Source organism: Tachysurus vachellii, chromosome 12 (assembly GCF_030014155.1).
Source record: "Tachysurus vachellii isolate PV-2020 chromosome 12, HZAU_Pvac_v1, whole genome shotgun sequence".
In the NCBI taxonomy this organism is placed as follows: Eukaryota; Metazoa; Chordata; class Actinopteri; order Siluriformes; family Bagridae; genus Tachysurus; species Tachysurus vachellii.
The window spans coordinates 16,478,495-16,504,050 of NC_083471.1; the positions used below are offsets into that span (position 1 = coordinate 16,478,495).

Sequence of the window (25,556 nt, forward strand, 5' to 3'; positions counted from 1 at the left end):
AAGCACTTGTGGCATCTCAGAGTGGAACTTGGTTTGATGTCATAGTTTACTTTGAAGATAGAAAACTTTGTGTGACATAAACTAACCATTTTGTGGTTTTTTTGGAACTTTTCTATGAATAAATTCCCCTTAGTAGGCTAGCTAAAAACAGTAATACTTATTAATACAAATAATACAAATCCTTAAAGGCATAATGTCTACTTTCACTACTACAAGACAATCAATGCTGAACATACAACAACAGACTCAACAGATAATATTTTTTGGCCTCTGATTAAAATAGTTACATTTTTTTTTAAGAAATTGAAATCCAAAGCAATGTTGGATCTGACTATTTTGTAGACCTATTTTGGTGTAACGATGTACGTAGTAACAATGACTGTTGCCTGTATCAGTCTTTCATTGCTTTTCTGTTCATCTAAGTCTTTGTTTCCCAAAACGCAAATCAAACATTCATTCTTTCATTCATTCAGTTAGTCAATAAGCCGCTTGATTGTTCATTCATGCATTTACTTTTTGTTCATCTTCAGCTGCTTCATACTGGTCAGGGTTGTAGTGCACCTTGAGCCAATCCCAGGAACACTAGCTATGAGCCAGTGGGTGTGTCTCTAGTCCACCGCCGGGCAACACACACACACACACACACACACACACACACATTCACACTCATTAACACCTATGGCAATTTAATATCACCAGTCCACCTACCAGTATGTTTTAGAATGTGGGAAGCGATTGGAGAATCTGAAGGAATCCAACATAGACACATGGAGAACATGGAGAATATGTGAGATTATAACCCAAGCTCTGGATCAACCTGGGGATTCTGGAGATGTGTCAACAGGGATGCTAGCCTTCATTTTGTACAGATATTTGCATAGGCAGTGTTGTTGCTCATGAGTTTAATCTGGTGTGCATTTATTGCTTGTTGAAACTTGAAAATCAAACATGTTTGAAAAACCGTCTTTCAGGAGAGGGATTGAAAGCCTCTCCCATCTCTAGATCCTGTGTACATGAGAAGCCAATTGGTAATGTCCAAGCCCACACTTAAATTCAGAAGAAATACAGCAAAATTAGCCTCAGATCAGACAGGGAGAGCAACTGCCATTTACAGACATGCCTGCTGGTTGTGTAGGAGGGAGGAACAAGGTTTTTTTAGCAGCCCTGCCCACACCACCTATCACCATCCCTCGACTTCCAGTGCCAAGGCGACCCCCCACCCCTCCAACACACACACCAACACACACACACCTCATTGGTACTTTCAAAAGCTCTGCCAATGCCACATGAGGGAATTCTCCATTCTCTGAGGTACAGGGGCTGTGAAAAATTGATCAATTGCAAACTGTCTGGAGCTGTAACTGATCAGTTGACTTAAAACATTCTTCGGTATGTGAAAGGTCAGGGGCTATGTGTCAGAAAGCCGTGACATCATGTGAAAGCACCAGCACACATGATGTAAAGGCAAAAGGTCATCCTGGATCTGCTTTGAAGGTCAGAGTGGAATGTTTGCCTACGCACACCTCAGACATCTTGAAATATCACTCATCTTCGACTTCCTCTTTTTCTCAGTACAGTAGTCATTTAGGTATAGGAAGCTTAAGAAGAAAGACTGTAACAGAATTAATAAGTTTGTTTGATTCGATGATTAATTCAACATCCCACCTCTCAAAATTGTAGACAGTTGCTATTTCGAGCAAATTTCTACGTATGCACTTTGCCTCGTAGTTACATAATCTGTCAACACTGATACATGACACGTACTTTGCATTTCCATTTATGTCTCACATTTCAAATAACTGACGACATTATTTGAAGGCAGGAAGATAAATGTTGTAATTGGATCTGCAATCTGAAGAGGTTTTCATCACTTAAATGTTTGACTGAGGCTAATGACCCCTGCTGACTGCTGAGACTAGTGCAGGGGAAAAGACATGCTCTTGCAGTTAACATGTTGACATTGCTTTCTCAAAGCAATTTTTAGCCTGTCACTTTGTGTTAACATATCCCTTAACCTGTTTTAGCACATTCACTCTTCTGCTAGAAATTACACTATTTTTGTTTCAGGCTCTTATTTTTTTTGTTTGGAAACAAAGTATTTATGGATGCCCTGTTAATCCAGTTCAGATATTTAGGGCGTCCACAAGCCTGGGAATTTTTATAAGCAAACATGCTGCTTAATGTCTGATTTGAACAGTTAACTTCACACCAGGATGTGTAGCACTGAGTAGGGTTGGGAACCGAGAACCGGTTCTTATTCAGAACCGCTTCTGTTTTTTTAACAGGAACCGGAACTGCGCGAAATTTTTTAGTTACGGTTCCAAACGCGGTTCCGATGAGATGACGGGCAAAGCGCTGTGAGCGGTCACTTTAAATAGCCATGTCTTACCTCATGAATATTAATTGTAACCAAATTAACGCAGCTTACCACAGAAATCAGTCACTCGCGCTGCTGTGCTGAGGTACGCTTTGTGTTAAACATGTCTAAAAAAAGTCTAAAGTGTGGATTAATTTCCAAAGCTACGCCAAGGAAGCAAATCTACCCCATCATAAAAAAAAAACAAACAAAAAAAAAAAAAACAAATTAACACACATTTTCCAAAAATAAATGTTGTAGTACAACACTCAGGACATCAGTGATGTGTGATCTGAGTTTGGTGACAGTACAGTGTATTACAGTAAAGCTATTGATTTTTTAATATTATGAAAAATCATAAAAAATAAACAAAAACACATTTATCCCAAATAAGTGTTGTAGTACAACACTCAGGACATCAGTGATGTGTGATCCGAGTTTGGTGACAGTACAGTGTATTTACAGTAAAGTTATTGACTGTTTTTTGTATTCGCTTTTCGGGTTTTGCACTTTGCAGACGGTCCCTTGGAATCTGTCTCTTAGGTGTTCACACATAGAGACTTGTGTATTTTGTCCAACGCAGAGGAAAGCTGATATTGAGGAAACTTGGGTTGTAGCTGCCTCTCTACATTACTATAAAAAAGAGGCATTATTTGTGTAATAAGAGTGTTTAGGTCAGGAGCTATTGACTCGGGAAATTCGAATCTGTGAATATGGAGCCAACTTTACTCAAGTCCCTCTGAGAGGGTTTTCTCCACAGCTGGAGATACAATAAGCCAGGAAAGGTCTCGTCTTCTCCCAGAGAAAGCAGACGTTAATTTTTCTTCAGAAAAATTGCTAACTTTTTTGCTAAGTTGTAATTCTGTATGTTAAATTTGATGTTGGATTTATTTAAATTGATATGAATTGAAATGCTCTGTTTAAAATATTTAAAGAGTGATTAATAAACACAAATTGAATTGTTTAAGTATTGTGCATTATTTTTCACATTTCTTTTATTATGGAATCGGAATCAGAACCGGGAATCGTAAGGCAGAACTGGAACTGGAATCGGAACCGGAAAGTTCCTTTTGATACCCAACCCTAGCACTGAGAGAATCTCACTCTGCCTGTTTAACTTCAGAAAAGAGACAGTGTTAACCTGCTGAAGATTGTGTCAGGTATAATATTGCGTAATCCAGATTAAACAGACTAAAGCCAGTTTTGCACTTATATATTTACACCAGATGAGGATGGTTTCCTCCTCATATAGTCTCAAGGGGTTTTTCCTCCCCACTGTTGCTTCTAGCTTGTTCCTTAGGGATAAATATAAATTGCATTGATTTATATAATCTTTAGCCAGATTTTGCTGATGCAGACAAAACCCTCAAATTGTCAATGAATTCTTCCGGTCTGAGATCCGAGGTCCTAGAAAGCATAATGTGGGGTTGTCATCAGTAGCCGACGTAGTGCTCTCACGAACAAAGGAAGCTGACGAAAAATTACAGAAGGTGCTAGAAACGTTATATTAACAACCTGAGATTGTGTTGAGCACCACAGTGCACATCAGTAGGATGACGCAACATTAGCATACATGCCAGTGGCATTGCAAGTAGACTGAAAAATGATCTCAGGCTTAAACTGAAGTATGGTGTTTATACAAGCCCATTTCCTGCATAACCCAAGATCATTCTAATTGTTGACAAGTGGAATATAGTAAAAAATTTTTAATCACAGGTCTGTTGTTAAAAAGGTCTTTTATCCTAAATAATCTGATATAGAGAGCAGGTTTCCACACAGTGGTTTAAACATTTTATGCAGTCTTACAAATAAACTGCTGAAAGTCTGCATTAAGATGGCTTCTGAAACCTTCTGTATCCAGAGCTTGTTTTAACTGTTAAATAAATCACATAGAGCCTCACAGACCAAATATCTTTTATGAAAATTATTATTTAAAGATCTACATTTTTTCATGAACTTTCTACCAATGAATCACATCAGACCCATGTTATTTATAGATTTATTGAGGTTTTATCCAAACTAATTAATGCTAAAGTTCTTGAAAAAAAAAGGAACCGTTAAAACAGAGGCCAGTCTAGAAACATGGCATTTTCTTTTGTCTCTGCCTCTCTGCCACATGTCAGCCTGGCATCAGACTGCTGCTATTTCCTTTTATGCTCCACTCAGTCGCCCAAGTGCCACAAATGTTTTATTATTCGTGCTCACATTCACGCAGCCTCCCTCGTACAATTTTGCTGCTCCATTTTGTTTGTGCCAGACACATTGTCAGAGCAACGGCTTTACATTTCCTTAGCTCTCGGCTCAGACATTTTTTAATGGGCTTGAAAGTGCAAGCTGCCTCTTTATTTTCTGCCTTCCAACAGTCATCAGCCAGATGTGCCTCCATTTGGGAGAAGTTGCACATATTGTAACTTGAATGAGCCATCATGTAAGAAGACATCTTACTGGAGCAAGCAGCGTGATCTGTTGAAGGATGATCTATCATGAACAAAATCTACAGTCAGTTACGTTACTGTGTTTTCAAATCCGGTGGCTCAGTTGTGAGCTCTTGCTTGGAGTAATTTAATGCAAGCAGTACAGTCTGTTAATCATTCAGTACAGATAGTATGGATGAGTTTGTAGGGCCTGTTAGGGCAGCTCGTTATTAATTAGTCCCGATGGCAACAAACACCCAGCGTGAGTGGAACTTTAAAGCCAATCATGGCGATTACAGAGGCTAATAGTATAAAGAGCTAATGAATTGCAGAGCAGAGCTTTAGGTGGTGAACCATGAGAGTTCATTTGCACTTGACTCACTGCCTCCTTTTCAAATCAGCTAAACACATTTGTAACTAAGAGAATGGGATTTGTAACCTAATTTCCCACCAGTTTAGTCATAATCAGTTCCCAACCACTACTTTATTGTCTTTCCTACTGGACATCACCTAGCATAGACTTTTTCTGAGATGCATGAAGCCACTAGAAGTTTTGGGTCATAGGATAGTTGAACACGCTTAGAGGGGTGCGCTAGCTGTCCTTTTCTGTATGTAGAAACTAAGAGACAATCATTAGGCTAGTGTCGCCTTTATCGACGAGGGAAAGATAAATGCTTTGCTTTCCACCCAGAGGGCAGGACTGCCATGCTACCCTTTCTTCGATGTCACTTTGTAACAGTCAAGTAAATTCTGTAGCCTGTTATGGTGGAAGCTTTAATCAGGATTCATTCTGCCCTCTAGGATGGCTAAGATACAATTTGGATTTGAACTTCTCTGAGCAAAGTTTGAATCCTTGGAACGAACCTGTTGACTGTAATGGAATACAACTAAATATAGAAATAGTTTGAATGCTTTTTTTCATGATTTCTTAGTCAGTGGAGTGTTTCTGCTATCGTGGATAGTCCCACATGGCATAAATACCCTACAAATGTTTATTAACTGATAGCATTGCCAAAGTCAAACACTTCCTGTGCTTATCCCAGAAGTCTATCCCACTCAGAAGAGAACTGGTTTCCCTCTCAAGGTCACTCAAGTCATCTCAATGAGTGTTAAACTCGCCACCGTCTCTTTGAATTGCTCATTAGATATCTAAATCAATGTCGTAGGATTTCTGTAAAGCTGCTTTGTGGCACTTGTTTAAATTAAATGAGATAGCAATACATTTCAACAACTTCTAAAAAAGGATACTGAAAAAACCTATTATGAAAAAGACAACAAATAGCTCAGAGCAGAGGACAGGGCATCAGTGTAACTAATAGCAATGATAGGACATTTGTCATGCCTTAACAAAGGTGTAACTGTTTGCACGTGTCTCAGTTGTCAGATCAACTTAAATACAAAGTTCCAGAAACCTTTGAAGTTTACTGCAGTTACTTGTAGCTAATCAAATACATTCAGAGACTCATGTGGAAGAGTTAATGTGGCAAACACTGAAAACAAATGTAACTGCTCTCTTATTTTATATATGTGGTAAACATCAGAGTCTCACAAGATGGATTCAGTTAGTTACTGAACTTTACTAAAGATGACAAAATTAAAGTTTTGTTTCCAGCATGCACATATAAAGACGCGTATGGGACTTACTGTACGATATGAAGTAAATTATCTTATTTTTAATGAATTTTTGTTATAGTGAAATAACTAATAATGCAGCAGAAGCAGCTTGGATCTGTGTCTCTAGAGATTGCAATTGGCTCATTGCCACATTGATCCTCACTATTAAAACTGCTTGGCATTTTGTCCAGAGGCTTGAAATAGTTTCAAACAAATGCCTTGAGTAATTGGAGATAGCATTTCCAGATCAGGTAAGTGACATCCTATCCAGGTGTGTGTTAGTGAAGGCGACAGGGCTGCTGAAGTGTAAGGGCTATCGAACAAGTCAGCACTGGCTTTCAGCAGAGCAAACGCTTGAAATGTTACCAGACACTGCCTTACAAATGCTGTAACTTGAGCAATTAGCTCTGCTTCTTCAAGCTACGCTGAGACAAAGTCGTCAACATCAGAGCTTGTTTTTGGTCCTACAGATACCACAGGCACATGAAGCCATTCTGTGTACTTTGATCAGTACTTTAGACCTTTCATCATTGTTAAGTCAGTTCAATTCATTTTTATATAGTGCTTTTGGATATCTGAAAATAGATATACATTTAGATTTATCCTTAGAGGTGGCATGTGATTCTCAGGTCATGGAGGCCCCAAGCAGATGTAGAGTATCATGATGGGCCAGGCAGGGCTGAAAGGCAGGCATTTCATCAGGTAGCAATAGTAAAATATATAGCGAGAGAGAGGACATGGTACTATGCAAGCTCAGAACCCTCCAGATATGTGCCTTTACCTCTTGATCGTTATATATGGGTGGCTTTGTCAAACCTTCTACTAATAGAACATCCAGACATAACAGAAGTCGAATCTAAAAGTAACCGATGAAGCCGTTAACATTGACACATATACATTACAAAACAGTTTAATTCTTTCTTTTCAAATCCCAGCTTCAGAGGTTGGATCAGCCATGATGCAGCTCCCTTGGAACAGAGAAGGTTTAAGGGCCTTGCTCAGGGGCTCAACAGTGGTAGCTTGGTGGTGCTAGGCCTTGCACCTCAATCTTCCAATCAGCAACCCACAACCTTAACCACTTGAGCTACCACATGCTACCAGCTTGACCTAGTTTTTTTGCTTCTTGTAGTGGCATTATATTTGTTATTTTCCCAATGTCTCTGACATAAATTAAAAATATACTAGTTAGATTATGTGTATGAGCTTCAAATGAGAGCCTGGAGTCAATAACCACACTAAAGTCTTTTACTGCTGCCCATGATGTAACTGAAAGGCCATCCAGAGTAACTACATAATCACAAAGCTTGCTGCAAACGTCTACATCAGAGAGCTACCTAATAAACACTTATCACAAATAAACCTCTTACTAATGATGGAAGAAAGATGACTAAACCTCTTCAACACAACACTCAATCTTTGCCGTGTTAAATGTACCTTAGGCAGATTATTAGGCAGATCTGATGTGGATAGCTTCTATTTGCTAAAAATAAAACCACTGTTGTTCTTTGGGCTTCTTCCTGTTAGGACTCGCCAAAGCGGATCATCTGGTCTGCATATTTGATTTTGCATCTGCTAAACACAAAATTAAATACCGGATAAAAAACAAAAGTTCTGTAATGAATAATAATAAATGCTGACTCGGGAGACCCTTCTAGTAAACGATTAGAAAACAGGATTTGCCACATTGTCTGTTCCGTATAGTTTGTCGGATATCACCTGAATGTCAAATGAACACTCTCAATCTGGTGTCTGCTTTATCATGAACATCTCTGTTTTTTTGTCATTCTCTGTTTTGTCTCATTGTGTATTTGAAAAAGGTCAGAACTTGGCTGGGGATGATGTGTTATGAAAGCAGACTTGTTGACTGCTCGATTGTCGGTCTGAAATGCAAAAGATTGCTTCTCCTGGATAGGATTTACGCAGAGGCAGACCAATTTTGGCATGACTATCAGTTGGGGAGGGCTGTGTTGGTTGGCTCAGTATGTTTCTGGCTATTTTGGGTGGCTGTGACTCATGGTATCCCTTAGTAACCAAACAGACAAGAGGCCAATGAGACTTTGGCCAGCTTCTTGGCTGGACAGAGGAAGGAGGGGGGGAATAAAGTGAACAACAAAACTGACAAGAAACCAAGGTTTTGCGGGAGGGGGTAAGGAAGGCATCAACAGCATGCCAAATTCAGCTTATTACATTGAGAGTGGCTGTAATCTCAGCCGCCTTTTCTCTGTCTGTTTATGTGCTCTGCGTCTGACTCATCTCCCAGAGATGGGCTTAGAGAGAAGCAGGGGGCCGCTACGATTTTGGAGCACATTGAGCCAAACCGCACAGTGGCACTGCCAGAACTGCCTTTCTGTCTGCCACAGATAGGAGGTCCTCTCTTTAGGGAGTGTTTTCTCTTTAGAGAACACATAAGTCATTTATGATTGTAGTTTATTGCTGGGGAGACATCTTTGACATCTCTGACACAACGTGTGAATGCGCAAGCTCATCACAGTCCAAAACCTGATGCAGCATCTCAAAAGACAATGGATAGACAAAAAAAAAGACAAAAATATTTATGAAATTGTTTTTTTGGGGAAAAAAAAAAGATTTTGTATTTCTAATTTTCCAGTCTACTAGTCTGTGAGAGACATGTTCTCACATTTTCTTCTTCTTATTATTATTCCCATCCGAATAACATGCTTTCTTTTTGGTAGGGACTAGCAGTGTCAGATTATGAATGAAAATTATATTGTCAGTAAGAGGAAAGGGAAATCATCATCATCAGATAATACGAATGACAGGGACAGGCTTTAAAAAATCTGTTGTTCTTCATCTCATGTCACTCTCCTCACATTGATGCAGCTTTAATGGAGTTTGAATAATAGGCCTGACATCTTCAATGTAGACATTATGCAATCCTACTGATATTGCTGTGGAAACGTCGGGTGGGAGGGATATAATGCCATTTAGGCAAATTAAAGGGCAGCCAAGAGACTTGGCATGCTGCAGTCCGAGACTGTATCCTGTGAGGCAGGGAGATCACAAATTCCTCCTAGGATTACAGGATTAAGAACCTGAAAGTTGATGCAGTTTCTCACAGATGGGGAAAATAAAAAGGACATGGCTGGCAGAGGGGTGAAGCACCAATAATGCATGCTCTACTTTAATTAAAAGCTACTGATTGAATGATATTGGAGATGATTAGACTGAATGACTCCTGAAACACACACATACAAGCCATTTTTGGACTGTTTCCCATAGCATGCTGAGTTTATAATAACTGAGCATGATTGCAACAGCTGCATAAGGTAGATAAAGGCCTGCCTGTATTCTTTTGATGAGGGGGAGGATGAGGAGTTGCTGCTTGCTGATTGCAAATGTGAGGAATGGCAAAGAAAGTAGCTGCAGATTGTGCAAGTTTTATTGCTTGAGAAATAGTTTTTTGAAGGTTTTACAGATGGGCTGCCAAGTTACCTGTAGTTGGCTGCCTTTGTCAAAAGCAGACGATATTGCTATCTCTTAAATGTGCAAAATCTTGTTTTAAGATACTATGTCAAATTTTATGTTCATACCATTCTTCCACTTTTTTTAACGTGCAACCTGGAAATAAAATGGACTTAACTGGGATCATTGTGCTACATGAAGTAGTTCATAAATTTGAAGTGTGGGGTGCAAATTGTAAAAAAAAAAAAAGTTTTTTGTTTGTTTCTTTGTAAAAGTTGTGATTGGTCTGAAACCATAACTCAAATAAATAATGAGGTGTCACACATAAAAATTCATGTCCACCAGTCAATTTGGTTCGGCCCAGGTTCCATTCCTAGGCAGGGTGCTAACCCAGCTACCGAAGACCTCTCACTGCTGTTCTGAAGCCCGAATAAAATGGGACGGTTGTGTAGGAAGGGCATCTGGTGGAAAACCTGCGCCAAATAAAATGTGCGGACCTGATGATCCGCTTTGGCAACCCCAGACAGGGAGCAGCCGTAATAACAACAATCTCAATTAAGTCCATTTCTGTTCTGTGGATGAACACTTATGAAAGGACTGTAATTTAAGACTTCATCTCAGTTGGTTGTCAACTCTCAGGACTGCTTACATAAACATGATCTCACTCCTGCAAGCATCAGGAATTAGGCTTATCAGTAATTTTTACAATGAAGGGACTTCAACACACAAGACTCCACGATACTAAATGATACTCTTGTGTTGTAATCTGAGTCGTGCCACCAGTGACTGTGCCAAAGATTTTAACCCATGATCACAAAAGACTTTACAAAAGACTCTTTGTACTTTTGTAGGTTTGTAGCTGGAGAAAGTGAGACACTTTTGCCTGCTTGTTTGTTTATCAAACACCTTCATTTTTGTACCTTAATGTAAACACATTAACAAAAAACACCACCTTAAAAGTTTCTTAGAAAATACATAGTTTGTTTGCTCATGTTTTGAAGGGATACTGTAAGACTGTGAAACTCATGTGACTCCAGATGTAAGCTAATTTGTAACCACAATACAGACTGCTAGATGTCAGCTGCAGTAAAATGGAAGCTGACCTGCTGAAAAACAAAGTTGCGGTTAAACTTCTTTACCTCTTGTAGCTGTTGGCTTTGAAAACAGGAAGGCTTTACAGAACATATCGTTGTATCAAGATGCTGATCTTGCAATACTTTATTTCTACCAGTCCAAACCACAAACTCTCACAGGCTTGCACAATAGTGCAAAATATGTATATGCTTTTGTTTAGGTGTGTCCCACTAACGGAGGAATGGGGCACAAGTGCACTAGTTGTTATGGTGTTGACTTTGGTTATGGGGCTGATTTGGTTATTGAATGTGAATATTTAATTACACTAAAAAACACTAAAATACATTTTGTTTTGCTATCCATGATTTCAGTTTATTTCACTATTACACATTTTGGCAATATAGCGTGAAAATAAATTTAAATTGTTGTGTTGTTGAAATATGCAGTCTGTCATTAGAACTAAACCTAAAGATGTTCAGTTGTTATAATTATGTATTTAAAATGTTATTTTGTACTAATAATTTTCCCTGTATTTTTTTTTAGACCTATGAGAGGCCTTTCAGAGTTGTGGCTCAAAATGACAACAACATGATGGATGTCCTTGGGGAGAACCTAAGACCAAAATATGAGCCAAAATCTGACATTCACCAACTGGATTGGACAAAGCCAACATTAAGAGAGTCAACATCCCAAGGGGACCAAGCGAGAGATCCGGAATCAAAACAAGAATCAACATTCAATAACAAGAGCCTTCTGTCAGAGGTCAACACCCCCTTCTCAAAGGCACAAGTTAAAAAGGTCACAGAAGGTTCATCTGGAAGTCTGTTTGCCTCGGAAATGACTTGTCCAGGTTCTGACTCACAGGCTACTTCTCCAGCTGATATAACAATGAGTGCACTAGCAGAATCAAATATGTTGATACACTCTTCGGTAAGCAAAGATAGAGGTTTGCAGGAGGTCACTGAGCAAGTCTTTGGGAACATCAAACGGAAGTATGGCAGAAGGGCTTTGACCACCAATACTGGAGACCTTCCCTGGGCAAAAAAGATGGACAAAGAGAGTGAAAAAACCGCTCAAGACAATACAAAGAATAAACTGTTTAACTCTGAAAAAACTGAGACTCACAGGGAAGATGCAGAAAAATCAATGAAGAGGATAGAGGATGACTTTAAAACATTACCGAACTGTGTTCCACATCACACAGATGAACCTAAAATCAGAAAAAAGAAAAGCAGAAGATTAACTGAAGATAACTTTGTGGAAGAAATACACACCACACAGACAGTAGAAGTGAAAGATAAGGTTGATCAAGGTGCTACAAAACCTAAAGTAGCAAACAAAATGGAATTGAGTACAGGAAAGCAATTTGGGGTAGATTCACATAAGTTGGGGGAAGAGAGTGCAGCAGCAGGGCCAACTGTGGAAATTTCTGAGAATAGACTCAAGAAGAACCCAGTTGGGAGACCACAATCGTTGTTCGATCCAGAGAAGCAAGCAGATGGGAGGCAATCAAAGTTCAAGGACAGATGGGTTTATTTGAAATCTAAGAGCTCTGTTCTCCACAAAGATCTTAATCCAGCGTTGCTCATTGAAGAGCCACCCTCTGCTTTCCCCATAACGCCATCCAGCCCACTATACACCAACACAAACAGTCTGACAGTCATCACCCCAATAAAGAAAAAACGCGGTAGGCCTAAAAAACAACCACTACTTACCGTGGAGACAATTCATGAAGGAACATCAACCAGTCCTGTAAGTCCTATCAACCAAGATTCACCTAGCACTTCAAAGAGGAGGAGAAAGAAGCGTAATTTGTCAAAAATAATGCAGCAGGCCTTAAATAATTCTCCAACTTTACCAGAGGTGAAATGTAAGAGAACAGTTCAGGTTGGAATCCTTAAAAGGAAAATTACTAAAAACGTGAAACTGGTTAAAATGCAGAGCATTTTGAATGAGCTTCTGTCCTCTTCTAACACTGGTAACCTGGCTTTGAAATCCAGTGTTCCGGTTTCCAGTGCCGTGTCGAGTGTGGCATCGACAATTGAGGCCCGTTTAGGCAAGCAAATCAACGTCAGCAAACGTGGAACTATTTACATAGGCAAAAAAAGAGGGAGGAAGCCCAAAGCTGAGCTTCAGACTCAGCAAGATGAGCACAAAGCCAATGATGAGCACTTGTTGCCTGTTTCAAGTCAGTTTGAGAACCTTCTAGTGCCTTCTACTTCATCAACAACCAGAATGCCTTCTCCCAGGGTCATGCAGTCTCTCTCAGCTCAGTCCTTAGCAGGTGGACTAGCACACCATGCCACCACAGAAACCAGCCAGCATGACCTGAAGACCATGCCAAATCTACAGCCTATCAGTGCTTTGCCCACAAAAACTCAGAAGGGTTTGCTCAGTAGTAGCTGGAAACTCTCTCCTCCAAGACTTATGGCCAACTCACCGTCTCATCTGTCTGAGGTGGCATCCATCAAAGAGGTCACTCTGTCTCCAGTTAGCGAGTCCCATAGTGAAGAGACAATCCCAAGTGATAGTGGCATTGGTACTGATAATAACAGCACATCAGATCAGACTGAGAAAGGTCCAGCATCTCGCAGGAGATACTCCTTTGATCTTTGTGGTTTTGAAGCAGCAGAGGCTGCTGTGCTGGAAGCTACAAATAAAACAAACAGAGGGCACTATCAGAAGCATACAACATCAGTGGCTATGGAAAATTTCCTTGCTCAAGAAAGCCTCAAGAAACAGAAACACAGAAGGAAGCGAAAAGGTCTAACAAGTAGGGATGATCTTCAGTTTCTGGCTGACCTTGAGGAACTCATTAGCAAGTTCCAGGTCTTCCGAATTTCCCACCGCAGCTACAAGTTTTACCATGAGAACTCTTACCCTAGCATTTTTCGCCTAAACTTTGACCACTACTACCCTATGCCATACTACCCCTATGATCCTGTGCACTATCTTTGCAGGAGTTCTGAAAAGTCAAAGAGAAGACGTGGCAGGCCAGCCAAATCAGCTGAACCTATAACAAAGATGCCTTTCATTCAAGGATTTGGCTACTCAGCAGCCAGTGGCAATTACTATGCACCCTACGCAATGCCTTACACAGCCATGCCTCTTGCCACAAGTATGATGAACATGGGGTATTATGGGCAGTATCCTCCTCCTTTGTATCTGTCCCATGCACTCGGATCTTCAGGCACTCATCTCATGCGGCCTCCTGTTCCTCCACCAAAGTTCCACTCTGGTGGGTTCTCTAGCCTCTCTGCTGGCAGCAGACATAGGATGAAGAACATGCCCAATGAGATGTCATCTCCCAGGATGGGTGATGCTCATCATCCTTCAAGCAGCTGTTTAGCGAGTGTCTGTCTCCACAAACGCAAACACAAGCATAAGCACAAACATAAGGAGGACCAGCACTCAGTCCCACAGAGAGAGAACCTGGGTGGACTCTTTAGTGGAGCCCTGCCCCTTTCTAAGATAAAGGATAAGCAGAGGAGCCAACAAAATATGGAAACTTCATCCAAGACATCCAGGAACTACTTTGAAGTAGACACACTCTCATCGTTGTCTTTATCTGACTCTCAGAACTGTAAACATCCTCGAGAAGAGCCACTGAACAACTTCCTGAACATGTGCACTAAGCAACCGCATGAACGGCTGCGAGCCAACCAGGATCAGCCACTGGACCCATTCAAGGGCCAGCACTTACAAGATGAGGGTTCTCACATCCGGAGTAGGAGGCATAGTTTGGAAGACTTTACAACATACAGTGAAGGGGGCATGGCACCTTTCCAGAACGAAACAGAAGAAAGGATGAAGCAGATGTACCATTGTGGTAACACAGCCATCACAGGTCAGGAAATCTTAGGTTTTCTTTTCTTTTCTTTTCTTTTTTTTTAAATTAGACCAGAATATAAGAATTATAAACAAGTTGCAGACTAACAGTATTGTGGTGGTTTGAGGAGTGTTTTATTCTGCCTAAAAAATTATTTTAAAAAAAATGCCCATTTGAGTATTTTAAATATTGTAATCGGAACATCTGGTAAACCAAGCGTAATGCATGGATGGAGACAACTATAATTCACAGATTTCTCCTTCCTCCCTTTTCACCTCTGTTGCTTGCCAATGGTTTTCTTAGAAATATATTATTCACACATTTTGATTTACTTTCTACTGACATGCAATAAAAACCCTCTCCCCATATTAAAAGACTTGGCCAGCAGCCAGCGTTTTAATGAATCCAGCCTACTCGAGTAGAGGGGAATTGCAAGCCCAAGGCTCAGTTAGATTACATTTTTGCTCCTTGGGGAAAATAGGAGGATGAGTCACATACTGCCTTGCCTGTACTACCATCCACTTCTATGAATTAACACTAAATTTCAAACACATTGCAGCAGTAATAGAACATTAAAGTGCTCATCATGCTCAGGTTTACATGTGATTTGGTTTCAGGATTTGTTTTAGTGTGTTCTGACAGTGCAGCCAATTACTAAACTTGCCTTTTGTCTGCCTTGACATGAGTGATACCAAATAATTTATAGAAACAAAATTTCATCTATGTTCATCACTTAATTAGAGTTAATTAGTTCTATTTGCCAGAGTTTCATCATATTACTATACATTCCCCAGGAAGACAGTCAATCGTGTTTCTAACTAATTGTTCGTAATCTAAATTAAAAGCATTGGTAAACCCGACTGTGGTAAACCAAACACAATTATTACTAGTGTCTTTAGTCACTTACTCACTTTTAGCAGGTAATTTTCATGTTTGGCAATGGAAACTGTGGATGTAGTCATTTCAGTTCAGTGAGAAATATGACCCATTGGCAAGCTCTTGAAAGCCTCCATGTGCTTCTTGTAGCACTTTCACATATGGCCCAGATTGAGCTGATGGAAACTGAATGTAAAGATCTTTCAGTGTACTAAACCGTGCTTACCTGGGGCCTGCTTGCTCTTTTAACTTTATGTATCCTGATTTCCTTGGACATGAATTAGGCCTGTACTCTGCAGTTTTTTAACTAGGTCTTCATGAACTGTAATCTGTATAATGGATTTTTATAACAATTAATTTCCTAACTCTGGGAGTTTGCAATATTTATTTACTCTCAGCCATTTCCTGTTCTTCAACCACAGTAACTATTAATGAAACAAAATGAGGCAAAAGCATTATACATTATATTTCTTTTAAACATGTTTAACTTAAAAAATAATAGAAAATGGAATTTTGTTAGCATGCTGATGGGAATGGGGCCTCCTCCAGTGTGCAGAGACTGAAGTAGTGGGACAGCAGCAGGGTGAGGCCATAAATTGGTTTCACTAATGAAAACAGTGTGTGCAGGATGCAGGTAGAGGTTTCAGAGGATAAATGAGTTGTGACGCTCCCTTTGAAAATGAATGTCTTTTTTTTCCTCCCTTCTTGATTTGTTGGCATTTGGAGAGATTCATTGAGGTTCCCAGTGATAAACCAGGGCCAGAGAGGGAGGGTTCTGCCATTCATGCTGACTGTTTATTACTTTATTGAAACCAAATGAGCAGCCTCCTTGACTGGGTTATTGACCCAGAAAAAGGTTTTACGATTTTGCTTATTTTTGCAATGTGACTTTATCCAGGGTTTAGACTTAGAATTATGAAGTTGATTTAGACTTTAACTTCAAGACACTGGTTGATTTAAATGTTGAGAACAAACAGTGAGAACAAATGTTATACTAAATATGAGCAAAATAATAAATAATGAAAATGTACAACATTAGTCAGGCTGTTGGTAACTTTTGTGTATTTTTTTTATATTGTATGTACTCTGTTTTCAAGTGTAAGTTGAGGCTTTCAGACCTTTTATAAGGAAATAAATACATTTGTGTTGAACCCAGTCCGGCAATGTAAACTGCTAGCAAAATATCTACCACAATTGTCTTATTTGTTTCCTTGGATGCCTAACCAGATGGACTGGCACGAAGTAGAAAGTAAATGAGTGCATTCTCTAGAGATATAAGGGTCTAGGGGAGATTTTTTGATGCGGAACACACATTTTATGCAGCTTTACGCTGTCTGAACTCATTTCAGACGAGGCTGCCAGAAACCCAACATTTCCTGTGCTCTGGGCTTCCTTCCAGGGATCTGACGCAAAGTGGAGAGGCAGTAGATTAATCACCGATGTATCTGAGGCCACCTAGTTTATTACTCACACTTTCAGAGCTGTCTCTTCAGTACAGAGGTGAACTCTGGGTGCTTGCTCATAGAGAGATTAGAGGGATGGCTCCATGCACGCTAATTAAACGCATGGATGTAGTTATGCACAAGGCAAGTGTTAAGTGCTTTGTAGTGCTATAATTCTTTCTGCCTTAGGGATGCAATTTAAGTTTATCTTTGTCTTTGGTCATTTAGATCAGGTCTGGTAGTGATAAGGATTTTGGATGCTTGTCATAAATTTATATATAGTTTGGAAAAGCAGTATCTAATGAAATGCTGTTGTGTACGTTTGGCAGTGCGGATGTGTGACTTCTACTATCCATCTTCTTCTACTTTTTTACACAACATTCCATGTTGCATTTCATCCTAACTCTTTACTGCAATTTTAAAAATCGCAATTCTCTTCTTAAACAGATCTGGGCTCCTACAAGCAGAGGTACAAGCAGAAGGAGATTGAGGAGATGCAGAGTAATGTGCGGAAGAAGCACGCGTTCTCCAAGATCCTCACCAGCAAGAGAAGCCTAGACCACGTCAACAAGATCCTGAAGGTTAAGCGGCTTCAGCGGCAGGCCAAGACGGGCAACAATGTGGTGAAGAGGCGGAGGGGGAGGCCACGAAAGCAGGCACTTGTCCCCAACGAAGGCTTCTTGCCTCAGATGCCAGTGCTGGAAAAGTGCATGGACTTTCCAGGCAAAAGGAATCTGCACGGCAGCCCGATGCTCACCCAGCCAGATTTCACCCACCACGACTCTATCACAGATGCCATCGAGGCAGTGGTACACCAGGCCCGTGCACAGCCCAATCCACAGACCTCACAGATGGCTAAACCCTATTCTAAATATCAGCCAGAGGAGCAGCTAGAGCGGCCAGTACGGCGAGGAAGGGGAAGCAGAAGGGATGAACCGGCTTCTCATTAAGAGTTTCATTAACAGTGCACTGTGAGTTCAACTTGCACTCCAACCTTTGGATAATTTCTAGGCATTATTGTTGTCTTTTCTTTTTAATCAGCTCTACTGAACTGTACTTCATGGGCATTCTATGAGAATCATGAATGTGGTATAAAAAGTGCCCCACTTTCACTCTGTATATGCCATCACCACATGCTTTTTTAATGGAAATGTTCTTGTGTTGAGCTTTTTATTCTCCCAAAGCCCATAAGGATTTTGAAACTATGGCTAGAGCCATGATCTTACCAGCAAGTGTAAATGACATTTTTTTGAACTTCTAATACAGTACTGTGCACTTTTGGGGTTTCTTTGCCTTTTTGGTTCTCTCAAGTCAAAGCACAGTTAAAGATCAGTATCATGAAACTGGTCAGCTCTCTCTCTGTCTCTCTCTCTCTCTCTCTCTCTCTCTCTCTCTCTCTCTCTCTCACACACACACACACACACACACACACACACACACTTTCTTGCCTGCGCTCAGGTTTGTTCCGGGCATGAACTAATGGCAATACCCTTGAATTGAATGAGACTCTTCTACTATCTTCGATGGCTATAGTTTAATTGTACATAGCAACGTAATCTACAAACATTACAAAGTGAAAGTATTTTAGATTTACCTGTACTGTCACCATATCAACTAGAAACCTGTACAATATTCAAATAATGTTTTAACCAAATATTAGAAATAGATGTGACATACAAAAGCTTGTGTTCAAAATGCAAATGATACCTACAGTATTTATAAATCACACCATAACGAAGTGGATGCATCACAGATTGAAGGATTGTATTAGACAATGGCAGTGTGTAAAGTCAAACCTTCAAAAAAAAAAAATCCCTCAGCTATATACATTATACAATATATACGTCGTTCATCATGCATGAAAAAAAAATCCTATTCTTGCATTTAAAAGCAACACAGCACTTACTCCAGTCTCCTTTCACGTATTACAGAATAGTATTACACATTGTCCGTTGATTATTTTTCATCTGAATAACCAACAATATCTGGAAAATATTTTTAGTAATATCAGTTAGTTATTAGCAGTGATTTCAGTCAGTTGCTTGACAAACACAGTAACTGAGATGCCTTTCCAGAGTCTATTCGAGAACGTGCCTGCTCATAGTAGTAAAATAAAAATAATATTACTTTATTACTTATAAAGTAATTGAATATATTGACCTAATGGTCAGTATTAGATATCCACACAACCAAAGGTTCAGTCGTGTTGTAGTTCAATATTCTAGGTGGATTTTGGTTTCGGTAGGTGCTTGTAGAAAGTGTAACGAATGGAAATGTGTGGATCTGAGACTTTAGGCTTCATTACTGTATACAGTTTAGCATCTGAAACCAGGCTTCAGTATAGTGCAGTGGTTCTACGCTCTTTTTAGAAATGTATATTCAAACGGTCTTAATGCAGAAAGTTGTGTGGTTTATTTCTCAGTTGTTTCATATATGTGCCTTATGTTTGTCAATAAGTCCATAAACATTTCAGCTACAGGGAACTATGAATGACAAGAAATAATGTTGAACTTACACATATATTATTAGTATCCACACATGGACATGAATGTACATATGCCTGCTCTTTTATCCCTGCTCCGTAGATCTGTTATTTGTTTAGACGCACTTACGCAGATAAGTTCAGATGGGTCTTATTAAAACGATTCGCTCTCTAGGTAGCTTTCTGATGTGAGATAACGGTTTATTGATTCAAAACCGAACGGTCTGTGTTGGAAAATGGAGATCAGACATGCAATGAAACAAGGCCAAACTGTGCTTGTGACAATTCAAACAAGACCACAACACATCAAAAAAAAAAAAAAGAAAAAAAAAACAACAGGTACGAAATGTCCAAACAAACTTTCCAGCACCAGTTAAGGGTTATTACCACGTGTGCGTTCTAAATTACTATGCATCGGGTTCTACCTGCAAATTGACAGACAAGAAATGACTTTTTTAAGACTTTTTTTTTTTGCTCAGTTCACTTCAATTTGTCAAAAAGTGGTCTTACTGAATCTAATCTATAACCTGTATCTTTCTTTCGTTCTTTCTTTCTTTCTTTTTTTTTTTTGCAAACAAGTGACTATCATTTTATTTTTATTATTATTTTTTTTTATTTTTAATATTTTGCAAATCATAATGCTGCATAAGGCAGAAAGAAATCAGCCACTGAGCAGCGGAGCCTTAATCATGTTACATTACATTCAACAAAGTAAACTCTGTAAATAGTAGAATCACCTGTCTGTTACTGAACAGCTCACAATGTGGACTAGCTCTTCTTGTTAGGAATAATGCCGGAAATTAGGACATACCTTAGCCCAAAGCCTATTTCTACACAGTTTAAATGATCATATTGTCAGAGCAGAACATGGAGTCAGAGAATGACGTATGGTGCATAAGAGCCAAGTCAGATTTGGCAGCTATTCTCTTCTGCCTGTGGAACTACATTGGACACTTCATGTTTCTCCTGTTTAGGACTGGCACCTCGAACCACCTGGACACTTTGCCAAAAAAGAAGACATCTATCACTCAGAGCTAAAGTGAAAAAGTAAACCAAATTGTATTCAGTAGCAGTATTCCAAAACAGTACCATCAGTCTTTAGTTTATTAAGGAGGTGTTAATAACAAGGTGTTTGGCAGCTCATATTTTTCTCTACCAGCTGATTAAATGGTGCCTTGTGAAATTAAGGTGTTTTATTATTTGATGATTTTTTTCCCCCTGACATTCTGGCTGTTCAATAATCGTAACTCATTAGACTGTTTTGTGTCATGTAAATATTGTGACCTGAATAGGTACAAAGGTTTATTCTGTTGCTATGACTTCATTATCAAGATCACATCATAAAAACCATCGGTTTCATCCCAATATTAGCTACATCTTCATGTATTCAAGCTATTGAAGAAATTTCCAGTTCAAATGAAGTATTAATTGAAGGGTAACATACTCAAAAAGGGCACAACATGAGCTAAATTCTGCATTTTTTTTTAAATAGGTACTATGACCATTTTTGATAATGCTTTACATTTTCTGAACCTGCATGCCCTAATTGATTGTATGCACACAAATTTTGAAGATTATCGAATTTCAATTTGAGATCTTATACATTGTTTGATAAGTTTTTTGAATAACTAATTTTTAATTCATAAAACATTTTTGTAAATTGTATGAATATGAAAAAAAGGAAGCAATTAAAGGACATATATAGGAAAGAATAAATATTGTGATACGCAAGCGTATGCATTGTACATAAATGTATGTAGGAATACGCCCTCATGTTTTTGTGTCCCTGTGTATACACACGTTTAAAGATATGTATACTGCACTGTACATATGTACATACATTTAAGCTCGCATGTGTTTGGTCATCTTTGTTGTTCATGATCTTGTAGAGAGTTCTTTTTTTTTTTTTTATTATTTCTCTTTCAAGTTCAACTTTCTGTGCAACCATCTCAGTGCAGTATTGAGCACTTAAATACACTTGATCTTGCTCATGTCATTCATTGTGCAAAAAAATAATAAAAAGGAAAAGGAATTTATCAAATTTATCTAATTGTGTTGTTTTATTTAATATATATATATATATATATATATATATATATATATATATATATATATATATATATATATATATATATATACATTTGTAGGTACTAGGTCTTAAGCAGATATTGTGTCCAGGTTATTAGGGTGTTTTTTTTTTTGGTTTTATTAATTCGTACGTTTTTCCTGAACAACAAGTAGATCTACAAACAACAGTCTATAAAGTACATAAATAATAAAACCTTCCTACTAGCACAATATCCACATTACAGCACCTCACTAATACATGTAATGCACACACATGTAATGCGAGAACAGTACACCATATTTCATAGCCTAATAAATTTTCCATTGAGGTGCAAATATGATGCACTACACAATTGTTCATTTTCCTTATTCCGTAATAATACACTTAACTAGCAAACAAGCCTCACCGTATGTTCCTATATTACATTAGACTCTGTTTCTTACCCAAGTCAATTAGATTTCTGGGCAACCAAACCATGGACCTGGACAGCACGCATGGTAATGCTTCCACTTTCTCAGTTTGCTTGATAATATATTTATGATTTCTCCAATTTATGAATTGTAGCTTTTGCATATGTTGGAGTTAATGAGAACCAGTTACCTGTTTTAGAATAAATAACATTACAGGATTTAGATTTGTGATATAAATGCTTCCTTTGATTAGCAGATTAGATTAATCAAAAAGCTTAGCACCAGCCTGTAGATAACAGTAACAGATGCCTGATTTCTTCATATTTTCTCCAAATTCGATTGCATTGAAAAGGAAATCTAAATGAAGCTTTATTGTGGCATTTTGCCGAGTACATCAGGCATGTGTCAGTGAAATGTGTAGTGGTGGGCAGTGTAGTAGAGGGAATCCCCATTCCCCAAGGTCTACGCCTCATGCGCTCCCCGTCATTGTATTACTCCAACACTGCATAGGAGAGATAAATGGATTGGGCCGCGTCCCGGCCGTTGGTTGGTGGAGGCAAAGTGAAAAGTGCTTCACCATAGGCCTGTGCCTCTCTGTAAAATTCCTGTTGCCATGGCAGCTGGGTGAACTGCCCAAATATTCTGGTGCAGTGCTTGGCTCGGATAAAATGTCTCAACTCAATCTGGTGACTGCATAAAATTAAAGCACAGAGATGAGCTGGTGCTCCTGGGATTGTTGTTACTATTACAGTAAACAGCAAGAATAGCATCATGATTAAACATTTTGATTTAAAAAAAAAATAGTAAAAGTTGAGGTTGATAGTGTGTGATTGTTATTGATTATTACAGCCAATCATTTGTGCTAATATATTGAAATGACTAATAATTGGTGATGTAAAAAAACAAACAATGTAAAAAAGGCAAATACAGCAAAAAGTGACACACATGGCAATTTTAAAAGTAAGATGAATTAGACCCCTGTTCATTTGTGCAGTATGCCAATCATGTGGCAGCAGCAGCATGATGCAATATTATGCAGATACAAGTCAACAGCTTCAGAATATGTTCATATACATCATCAGAATGGGGAACCAACCTGTTCTGACATTTGACCGTGGCATGGCTGTTGGTGATCTGATAATCTCCTGGGAATTTCATGCACAACAATCTCTTTACTGAAAAAAAATATCCAGTAAGCTGCAGTTCTGTAAGGTGAAACACTTTGTTGAAGAGGAAAGTTTAGAGAATAATGACTACACTGATCTGAGTTAACAGGAAAGCTGTGATAAATAACCACAAATTCATACCATCCCGAAAGGAAAGGCATAACAGATTACAACACGTCAAACATTGAGGCAAATGAGGTTCAACAGAAAGCGATATCAGGCTTCAATCCTGAATTGTAGCTGTGGCTGCAGTTACATGCAAATAAACTTGTGACCTTCATGTATCACATGACCTTAAGTGTAATCATTTTCCTCACAGACTTAGCCAAATGCTAAAGGCTTGTCGAAATGGATTTTTTCTCAAATTCTGAGCAATGACACTTGACTCAAACATCATTGCAGGAACATCTACTCCAAGAGCAACATAATTAATTACAGTCTAAAATACTTAGGTTTCCATGGGCTCGAGGTGCTTGGCTTGAAAACAGATAGACCCACGAGAGTCTCATAGATATGCAAATATTGCAACAAGCGCTGACAGAAAATCCCTTCACGAAGTAGAAATATTCCACAGTAAATCATTTCCTCTTCAAACCCCATCTATTAACACAGCTTGTGTGGAGCCCAGCCTTCCATCTCCACCCTCTTATGGTGCTCCCATTGACTCGCACCCCTCAAAGCACCACTTGCTGTTCGGGGCGATGCATGGCAATCAATTGGTTTGTGTCGTGGGACAGGAAGGATGCTATTCGTTATTGACAGCAACTGGTGGAGCGGAGGCTGTAGTTGCTACGGTGACAGCCTGACTTGTGCCAATTTGATTACTGAATGAAGCTGTTAGCATGTGGAAGGCTGTTGAAGGTGTGTGTAAAATGGTCTCCCATCTCCAACACATTCTTTTTTTTTGATGGAAGTAACGACACAATCAGAATATCAATTTTCTTCCCCATGCTGCTTTTTTTTTCTTTTTTCTTTTTTTTTTTTACCACATGCAAGGTAAATCATAGCTCTTGAAAGTGACAGGCACAACAAACATTTGTATGCACAGGCTATGTTAGGGGCAAACACTCAACCGGAAATATTTTAAAATATATTCATTGAGATGTTTCTGCTATTTTAATATATATACATACTTGCATTTGTTTGACTTCAAATAAAATCTGTTAAAAAAAGATCACAGCAGTCCTACATGGGAAAAGTGTTTAAGAGATTAAGAGATTTTGTTAAAATATCTTTTAGAATGATTAATGGCTGTGGCGGATGAGGGATGTATCTGTTGAATGTTTTAATCCTTCTCTCTTATGTAAAAATGATTTTATTTTCCTGTCTGTTTCTTTAAGAGTGCCATTTCTACACAGACATTCACACTTTCTTTATGTTTCTCTCTTTCTCATTTCTCTCCCAGGACAAAATCAGTGTAAACTGAGATTTACATTCTCCACTTCTTATTTCTGTAACTCCAGGTGTTTGATAGATTTTTTCCAAACGCTACTTACAGGAACGCGGTCTCAGTGGAATACTCCGGTTACTGTTTTGCAAAAAAGGTGCTTTTATTCCTTGTAATTAGTGAAGCTAACCCAGGGCTCAAAGTAGGCGTGCAGGTTTCTTCTCTCTCTCTAAACAGAAAGTGGTTTGTGAGTCTAATTTCTCCTGCTATGAAATGAGACTTTTCCCTGAGACCACCTTTTAAAAACATAACTACACTGTTATGGAATGCAGCTTGTCAGCTTTATTTTGGAGCACAGCATTCATTCTCACTAAAGTTCTCCTTTTCCTGAAAGACAATCGATTCCTTACTTACAGTACATCTGACCACTGATATACTATTGTATTTCTAAAGAGCTTTCATCACGTGATGTTGATGGACAACATTAACATCTGACCTTATTCTTTATTTATCAGTACACCTCTGACAACATCACACTCATAAAGCTGTACTTTACTCATGTTCACTCACAGTTGTTCATTTGGGTTGCTTGTGTTGACATTATTCCCTCCACAGAGAGCAAGTGTTCTTGTTTTTCTTTTTCTGTTTGGAATTCAAGGACCTCTCATGGCAAATATTTTATATAACTGTTAAATTTTTCCATGTGCACTCTGGCACTATTAAGAACCACAAGATACAAAAAGCACATAAGGACAATAATGTGGAAATTAAAAAAAGAGAAGAAAAGCTCCAAAAAATGGCAACCTTTTGGTGCCTCTGAAATTTCAACAGTACCAAAAAACTGGTCCTGACCATTTGCAGCTGGTTCAGCTTTCCCTCTCCTTGAGAAACTGCACCCCTGTGTGCCCTAGCTGCAGCACTTTATTGTAAACATATAATTTCATCGTGAACGCAGCTCAGGTTGTTGGCTGTTTGCCGCCATTTCATTTGGAGCAAAACTGGGGATGTGGCCAAC

At 38.9% G+C, this 25,556-nt stretch overlaps 1 protein-coding gene across 2 annotated transcripts in view; it reads left to right on the top strand.

Annotated features, from left to right (window-relative positions):
* Nucleotides 1–21,555, top strand: part of setbp1 (SET binding protein 1) — a 51,439-nt gene extending 29,884 nt beyond the window's left edge. For both annotated transcript variants that reach the window (XM_060883762.1, XM_060883764.1), the window contains exons 3-4: nucleotides 11,425–14,728; nucleotides 17,476–21,555. In XM_060883762.1, the coding sequence (XP_060739745.1) occupies nucleotides 11,425–14,728; nucleotides 17,476–17,978 (3,807 nt within the window). In that variant the 3' untranslated portion in view covers nucleotides 17,979–21,555. The remainder of the gene's footprint in view (nucleotides 1–11,424; nucleotides 14,729–17,475) is intronic.
* The last annotated feature ends 4,001 nt before the right edge of the window (nucleotides 21,556–25,556 follow it).